This window comes from Morone saxatilis, unplaced genomic scaffold (genome assembly GCF_004916995.1).
Source record: "Morone saxatilis isolate NCDOM2014 unplaced genomic scaffold, NCSU_SB_2.0 Contig11, whole genome shotgun sequence".
NCBI lineage: Eukaryota > Metazoa > Chordata > Actinopteri > Moronidae > Morone > Morone saxatilis.
In genome coordinates, this window is record NW_023339663.1 from 11,716,917 (window position 1) to 11,725,328 (window position 8,412).

General features: G+C 38.6%; 2 protein-coding genes across 2 annotated transcripts in view; one reads left to right on the forward strand and one right to left on the reverse strand.

Annotated features, from left to right (window-relative positions):
• The window catches only part of slc22a31 (solute carrier family 22 member 31), a 17,285-nt gene extending 9,436 nt beyond the window's left edge, over positions 1-7,849 (forward strand). Inside the window, 4 exon segments of the mRNA XM_035682432.1 lie at positions 1,014-1,122; positions 1,259-1,473; positions 2,284-2,395; positions 2,697-7,849. Of these exon segments, the coding sequence (XP_035538325.1) occupies positions 1,014-1,122; positions 1,259-1,473; positions 2,284-2,395; positions 2,697-3,141 (881 nt within the window). The 3' untranslated portion in view covers positions 3,142-7,849.
• dpep1 (dipeptidase 1) overlaps positions 5,016-8,412 on the reverse strand; it is a 6,191-nt gene continuing 2,794 nt past the window's right edge. Inside the window, exons 5-10 of the mRNA XM_035682433.1 lie at positions 8,158-8,227; positions 7,463-7,639; positions 6,082-6,166; positions 5,892-5,967; positions 5,647-5,782; positions 5,016-5,226 (exon numbers count right to left, since the gene is read on the reverse strand). Of these exons, the coding sequence (XP_035538326.1) occupies positions 5,047-5,226; positions 5,647-5,782; positions 5,892-5,967; positions 6,082-6,166; positions 7,463-7,639; positions 8,158-8,227 (724 nt within the window). The 3' untranslated portion in view covers positions 5,016-5,046. The remainder of the gene's footprint in view (positions 5,227-5,646; positions 5,783-5,891; positions 5,968-6,081; positions 6,167-7,462; positions 7,640-8,157; positions 8,228-8,412) is intronic.

Sequence of the window (8,412 nt, forward strand, 5' to 3'; positions counted from 1 at the left end):
ACACACACAAACACAGACACAAACTGGTGTCAAAGTTTTTCTTCCATAAGAAAAGTTTAAAACCCGTCAGCCCCCCTCCATCTAGTCTCACATAAACCTATTTAATTGTAATAAAGAATAAAAATATTGGGGAAACAAGCAACAAAACAGACATTATCTTGATATAACATTACCGAGAGAATGAACAGGATGTCTCATGAGTGCACAGGAAAAATACATTTCAAACTGTTTTAGACACAAAGCTCTCATGAATGCAATACCTCTTTCTCTTTTCTCACAACGTCAAAATCCATCTTGTACTTTCCATGTGGTTTCGTCAAAATACATTTTTTCAACCTAAATGTTGACATCCTTGCTATCATCAGAGCACTCTGTTGCAGTTGCAGCCCTAATTGGGATTTATGTGGGAACCCCTAACCCCTCTTTCCCATTGCAAATATTTCCTAAAGCCACACTGTGTCTTCAGATTTGATGTTTTGTGCAACAGTCCAAATCCCTAAGCCATTTAGTTTACCATGTCAGAAAACACAAAAGCAGAAAATCCTAACAACTGAAACGCTAGAACCAGTACATTTTCAAATGATAAATCAATTATCAAAATAGTTGCTGATTTTAATCATTCACCTTTAAGTTTGCTCGACATGTTTTCCTCCAGCAAACCACTGCCTTTGGTTTTTACCTGGAATAACCTTCTAAACATTCCATGTTTGGCAATGAATTAAATCAATCTGTTATGGACATAACATTTCTGCTCGTCTGTTTGACCTGAATGCAGAACTAATGTAAGCAGCCTAAAATGACATATGGGCACATTAGTTCTGCTGAATGCATGTTTCTTTAAAGTTGAAGAGTGAGTTTTCTGTCTTTTTGAATTCTGTATTATACAAGAGAAAAACTTGTGTTACAAAGGAACCCTATTGTTAAACCCTGCTGAATTATGCCTCACTTTGGGTGATCTTTAGGGTTATGTTGAATTCTTTACGGGTATTTTTCATTCTCTGTTTCTGTTACAGAGATAGATTCAGCATACGGAGAAGACTGTCGGCCGCAGTACTTTTCAGTTCTGGAGCTGCGTTGGACTCGTGTTATCTGGAAAAACTGCCTCATCCTCAGCTTCACGCTGTGAGTTCTTATTCTTATTCTTATTCTCATATTTGGTGATTGTACTAAACTGATTTCACCCATGAAATGTCCATGTCATGATAAAAGGGAGGAGCATTAAGTGTATTAAGTATTGTATAACTCATCTATCCACCAGATTCATTGGAACGGGCATCCAGTACTGTTTTACCAGAAACCTGCACAGTTATTCCACCAACTTCTACTTCAGCTACTTCCTCCGAGTTATTACCGGAGCACTGGCCTGCATCTTCATCTGCTTGTCTGTCAATCACTTTGGTCGGCGTGGTATGCTTCTGCTCTCTGCCATTATCACTGGACTGTCATCGCTGCTGCTGCTGGCTCTCACTCAGTGTACGTTAGATCCACATCTTTTCTTTACAACATTATTTTACTTTAATAACATTTGTGCTTCAAAATTGATCCTGGATGAACCTCCAAACAAGCAATTACAACTTCTTTAAAGGGTTCAGAAGATCAAGACAATAACTATATATAATGAAGACATATAGGTGACATACATTTTCTATTGTCTAACATGTTAATTGGGAAGTGGCAGTAACAATAGTAAATTATTTGTGCCATAAATTTAGTAACTTGTAATATTTTCTGATGACAACTGTTTAAACTTAATGAGACATCATTGGGACCACTGACATTACTTTGTTCCTTGAAGTAAGTAGTGGTGGCCTAAAGGTTACAGAAGCGAGTTCAATGGTTTAAACCCCCGGACCAGCACGATAAATCTGGTTGGGGAAAATGAAAGGCAGCGCGGCCATCAGATCAGTCTGTGTTTGTACTGAGGAACTTCAATGAATTTAACATATTTTATAGTAGAATAAAAAATTGGATATTTTGGATATTTTTATTTAATTCTTTGAAGACTCTGTAACAGATGTTGACTGTTGGCTGTTTATGAACCCGTTAACTAGAACAGATCATTTCTGCAGGCTTAGATATGAAGGAAACACTGTAGATTATATTCTCATCCTCCAGGTCAACATGGGGCTATACAAATAAAATGCTTATGCCATATTGATATTCACCTGACAGCTTTAAAGGTTGGGATCATGCCAGTTGTGGGTCCCTAGGTCAGAAAATGTTGATTGTCTCTGCTTTAAATGGTGCTGCAGAAAATGAATAAGTTGTCCCTTTCTGTGTCAGACCTGCATGGAGGCCTGGTGTTGGTGCTCTCCGTTGTGGGTCTGTTGTTCTCTCAGGCTCTCGCCATGCTCAGTGTGTTCTTTGCCTGTGAGGTGATGCCGACCGTGGTTCGGTAAGTGTGACAAGGATGTCAATATGCTTTTCTTATTGTCAACAAATCCCATAAAAAGACCAAAATGAACAAGTTAATCCTACTGAGAACTTGCCTGTGTAGCTAAAACCTGATATAATTTACTTTGTGTGTATTAGTTCACTGCTAAAAATATTCTCCTACAATTGTGTGAGGTACCCTTGTTTGACTAAGGTTGCTTAAAACTACAGTGCCCAGATGTTTTAGTGAATTATTTAGCCTTTTTAAAAATAAAAAATAAAACCCTAATGATTTTTGTTCCTGTTCCTCTTCCCTGCCTCAGTGGTGGTTGCCTTGGCCTGGTGCTGGCAGCAGGCAGTGTTGGCATGGCCGCCTCCTCCCTGATGGAGCTCCAGAATAACGGCGGCTATTTCCTCCACCACGTCATCTTCGCCTCCTTCGCCGTTCTCTCCGTTCTCTGCATAATGCTCCTACCTGAAAGCAAACGCAAGCCTCTCCCAGACTCCCTGAAGGAGGGCGAGAGCCAGCGCAGGCCTCCTCTCTTTCTGTCACGGCCCGACAGGGACAACCTGCCATTACTGTGCACCCGGCCCCCTTTGTCGGAGTACAACCCTGACAACTATTCCCGCTTGGTCTCTGCCACCAGAAGGATGTTGACTAAAGATAATTTGCCTTATAGGATTGCGGTACCAGGTCATCCACCTCTGCTGTCAGACAATGAAACACAAGGAGAGGAGGATGAGAAACTGAGAGAAGCTGTACCTTAACTCTATTAACAGAGTTAACCTCATCCTCCTCTGTACAGACTTGGATTATCCCTCCTCCTTCTTCTACACATACCTCTACAGACAGTCTACCACCATCCTTCATTTAATTATTGTCTGGCCATAACTCAACTGAAGAGGTTGAGTGCACTTTAGAGCGATGGCTCCAAGTCTATAACTTTTCAACAGTAGATCATTGTCTTCTTATAATTTGCACTAGAAGCCGTTATATTGTGGTGACATTTTCTAATGTACATTTAGAGTTCTGCACTGAAAAACAGTTAAGTTTTTTGTCATCCAAGCCTTTGTGAGAGCTAAAAAAACAATTATTACACTGTTGATTGTGTTGGCCATTGCAGCTGAGGCCACACTGCTTGTCTGTGTCAAGGGATTCTAACTAAGTTTCACTAGAGAAGCTCGCTCAACTGTGCGGCCGCTGTCTATCATGTGAGCAGCAACCCTTTGTCCATTTATTAGTAACTCGTGCATTTTTCATTAAGTCTGTCCGATTCACTAGCAGTACTGAGAGGATCCCGACGAGCACTGGGACAAACAACACTAGTTCACACTGTTGTTTTAGAGTCTTTTGTTATACTTGTGAAGCACACAAGAGGGCGCTAAATGATGCACTGATCATTGAATATGATGACGGATATTCCTCCTTCTTTCCTTGTGCAATTACCGAACCTTGTTAATCCAAATATTTCACTGAGAAGTATTTGGTCAAATATTGGGATGTGATTTTTGTGGGAAAATAACACGAACGACTAATTTGTTAGGTTATAATTTATTATTTAAAGGTGCTATTTTAACACAACTCTTCTCTTCAGACACTGAAAGTAGCTGATGAATTTGCAAATGTACTAATCACTGTAGCTGACAGACAAAAAGTAAGTAAAGATAGAAAAGTAGTAAAATTGAATGGTTATAAAGCCTCAGAATTTAACATCACCAATCTTAACTGAAGGGCATTATATATTTTCACAGTTACTGCCTGATATGAGTCAGTCCTCTTTTTATATTTAATATTTAAAGAACCCCTCCAGACTTTTATTAAAACATAACAGAGACACTTTTAACACCAATTTCAGCAGACGAATGTGAAACTCTGCACATGCATTATTCTGATCTCAAACATTCAACTGTAGGGACTAGAAACATATTTATGAGTGGAGGGGGACTTTAAAGTTAAATAGTGAGGACATTCTGTCACGTTGTTACTGAAAAGGATGTTAAACTCTTCAAGGTTGCCGTGTATGTAATAGGAGACAAACACACTATTTGATTGGCCTTCAGGAGCTGCCATTGTGTAATAGTCAGTTTATAATTTCACCCTCAGTGAGCCAACAAAGGTTCTTTTGTATTGATTGAAGGTCCTACAGTTAGTCAAAGAAACTCATGTTACCATTTTATTATGTTGAATCTCTTTCCATTTAATGTTTGCCTATCCGTGTCCTTGTCAGATGAAAAGTGTTGTAACTAAAAGGTATTGACTTGTTTTTATCTTAATTATGCCATCACTTCACAGAACTAAATCGACCCCAAAGTAAAAACATGCTAAATTGGTGAAAAGAAGCCACAGGGATGTCTTGGATCTATGATGCGTTATCCTCTCAGAACACTAGATGGAGCACTTCTCTTGGACATATACTTTACTGCTTCCTGTGAAAATATTTTTGTGTACGTGCATTCAGATTACATTTGTGTGACGTTGTCGGTATGTCACATACCTCTTTGTAATCTTTGTTACGTCACTGGTTATTGGTCATTTAACCTGCAAAAAAACATTAAAATCAGACAAGAAACAAGCTGTTAAACAGTAAAACTATTAACAACTATTTTTAGATTTTATTTGAATTCATGGACAAACTCATGAAGCACATACACTCAGATGCATTGGCAAGCGGCCTATGAAGGCGTTAATGCAATAAGAGCCTGTAGAGCCAGTGTGAGCAGAAGGGCCAGTGTGCTGAGTGAATGTGCGGGTCCAGCATTGCGGTAACCGTAGCTCGTCCTACATGTGTTCTTCACCTCATCAGATGGAATAGGAACATCATCTGGATTTTTGCCATTCAGGCTGTCACGGACCTGACGCACAAAGATAAAGACTGTCAGGCAGCAGCCAGAAAGGCATTGTGACACTCACCAGCTGCCAAAGAACATGTTTACTTTCATGACTCCAATCATTTGAATGCAGTTCTGTATATAGAATTTATCTGACTGCTTTTGACTAATCTATTTTATGACATTTTGCTTCTACTTTACATTGCTGTAGCCACTTAGTATAGGATGTATACAAGGAATAATAATGGATTTTCTTCCGTTAGTAAACTGATCTGGGTGTATAAACTCTGCGGAGTTCCCCCTTTGAAGACAAAGTCCAGAAATAAAGTTTGCAGTGCTGCACGGATATGTAACTTTTAAAGCATATCAGATGTTTTTGCATGGTGCTGGAAGTGATATCAGAAACACACATTGGGCTTAAGGTTAGGTGTGTCTATTCCTCACCGTCTCAGCCTCTCTTAGGACACGGAGCAAGTTGTTTCCCAGAGCAGCTTTGACCTCCTCATCAGTCCATCCTCTCCTCAGCAGTTCAGCCACCACTTTGGGCACCTTGGACACATCCTCCAGACCCTCTGGTAGTCTGAGAAATTTTACTCACGATTAACTAACAATTTTTTTGTCTTTTACTGTTTAAGCCCACCATTCCAAAAGCTAATGTTTAAATCAACGTTTGAATGTTTTATACTCACCTTGTCACACCGTCGTAATCTCCACCAAAACCAATAATGCCCGCCCCGGCCACTTTCTTTATATGGTCAAAGTGATCTATGGTGAAAGCAGTAACCATGAGAACAAAGTGGATGGACACAGAAACATTTTTTTATTAATTGTTAATATTTAACCAAGTCTAGGGAAGTCAAGGTCACAACAGTCTTTTACCAGCAACATCTGAGAGCTTAGCGGTCTTGCTGCAGGTCACATAGTCATTGTAGAAGTTCACCATGACAATTCCTCTCGTTTGATTCTGGAGACAGACAGGATGTTACATGATTGTGAAACACTTACTGACTTAAGACATATAGTATGGAACAAGACACTACTACACTACTCTTTGTTAGACAGCAGACACTCTGTAGTGGCCAGGAACAGGGGAAGACAGGACCTGGGCAAGAGATGCATTCAAACTCACAATAATAAAAAAGCACACAAGGGTAATGACCTCTTGCTTTTTTATCGGTTTGTTATTTTACAGTGCTGCGCAATAACCCTGTTGTTTGACTGTTTTATGCCTGTAACTGGGAAACTACCATTATGCATTCATCAGATGAACTGGACACAAGGTGCTGATTTACCACTTTCTACCCTATGGTATGATAAAAAGACCATTTAAAGGGGTGTGTTTTCTGAGATAACAAGCAGTAAAGGCTGGATGTGTTATCAAAGTCAGCTGGTCATTTTACTGCAGTCAGGCCATTGATTGTCTTCTGACACTTTATTCTTCTGCTTTCCACATTACTCCTGATATCAGTGGTAGCATTTGCTCAGTGACATTTAGTAGTACTGTAGTAAAGTACCGGTTTGAGTTATTTTCATTCTTCCACTCCACTATATTTCAGAGGGAAATACTGTACTTTTTGTATGTAACATATTCATATTGTAAATTACACACATTTTCCCCCCAACATTCCCAACAAAGCAGTGTCTACTTGTTCCAGATGTCAATGAGTTGTTTGCAGTTCCACCAAAGAGACATTTACATTAACTAAACTTCTCAGATTGTTTGATTTAAATGTTTTTAACCAAATTATCTAATATTTCACAAAAAAAAAAACAAGGATAAGAGAAAAGAATACATATTTGTCGAGCAGAACTTTGTTTTTTCTTCTTTCCTCTCTCATTAATAATATCACAAATCTTCTCATCTAAATCTAAATTCATCTTGCGACCCGTTGAGGGGCCCAAACTCTAGGCTGGGAACCACTAGAATAAAACAAACCAGCTACAACAGTGAAATGCGACTTAGACATTCGTATTAACAATATCTTATGTAATATATAATAATACATCACTCACAGGGGGCAATTTTCTTTTGATACCTTAAGTACATTTTGATGATGATCATTTTATATTTTTACTGAAGCAAAATTATGTAAGCGGATTTGTAATTTTACATTAACGTATTAGTACTTTTACTGAAGTAAAGGATCTTTATACTTCTTCCACAACTGTCCCGTATAACTTTAATCTTCGGCCTGGTCATTGCCCAGCGACATCTTTCCCTTTTGCACCATGTACCCCAACCATACACACACACACTCACCACTCTCTTGAGAACATCATCGGGGACGTTCCTCTTGTGTGGACAGACGCTGTAGGCAGAGGAGTGGCTGAAGATGACTGGAGCTTTAGACATGTCCAGCACCTGGTTCATCACTTTAACAGTCACATGAGCCAAGTCGATCAGCATCCCCAGACGATTCATTTCCACAATTAGTTGCTGTTGTAAGGAAAGCACTATGATTGTTTTATTCTATACATTGCTTATCTTTAAATTCTTTCATTTCTATTGTCACTGTCCTCTTTCATGTAATAACAATCTGTATTGTTTAAGCATTTTGACACTAAAGAGTATTTTTTCTGTCTGATTCAATCGGACAATAAAACATGAACTGAATACCTTTATACGCACACAGTATGAAAAAGAAAATATTACATTGTCAATTGTATTTACATCGTAGGTGTTTCTTACGTCACTTTCTAATATTCATACTTTAGGAGGACTATGTCAATATTTTGAGCTAAGATACATTTGTACTAGAAAAAGGCATCATTTCAATTGTGAGACATTTTCATTTTTACACACCTTGAAGTAATGTTTGGTCATGTCTGTAATAAAGTGAAGTTAAGTGAACACATAGCGAATAAACCAGGACAAAAGTATACATTTAACACACTAATCTGTAACTTATTACAGATTATAAAGGATAATATACCCCACCCTGTGAGTACACTGACCTTGCCAAATAGAGACAGGCCATTATGTTGAGATGGCTCTGATCCAGTGTCAACAAGCCAGTTATCCGCCCTGACAAGGAAAAAAGCAACAGTTACCTGTAGCTAAACAGACCACTGGAAGAATAACCAGGGATCATATTTCTAGATTCTCTTTAATACTTTATTCGCAAGTAAATATTGTGATTAAAAGGCCACATACAGCACTGTACTATGCAATAATATTACAAATATACATTAGGTACATACTCTGAACTC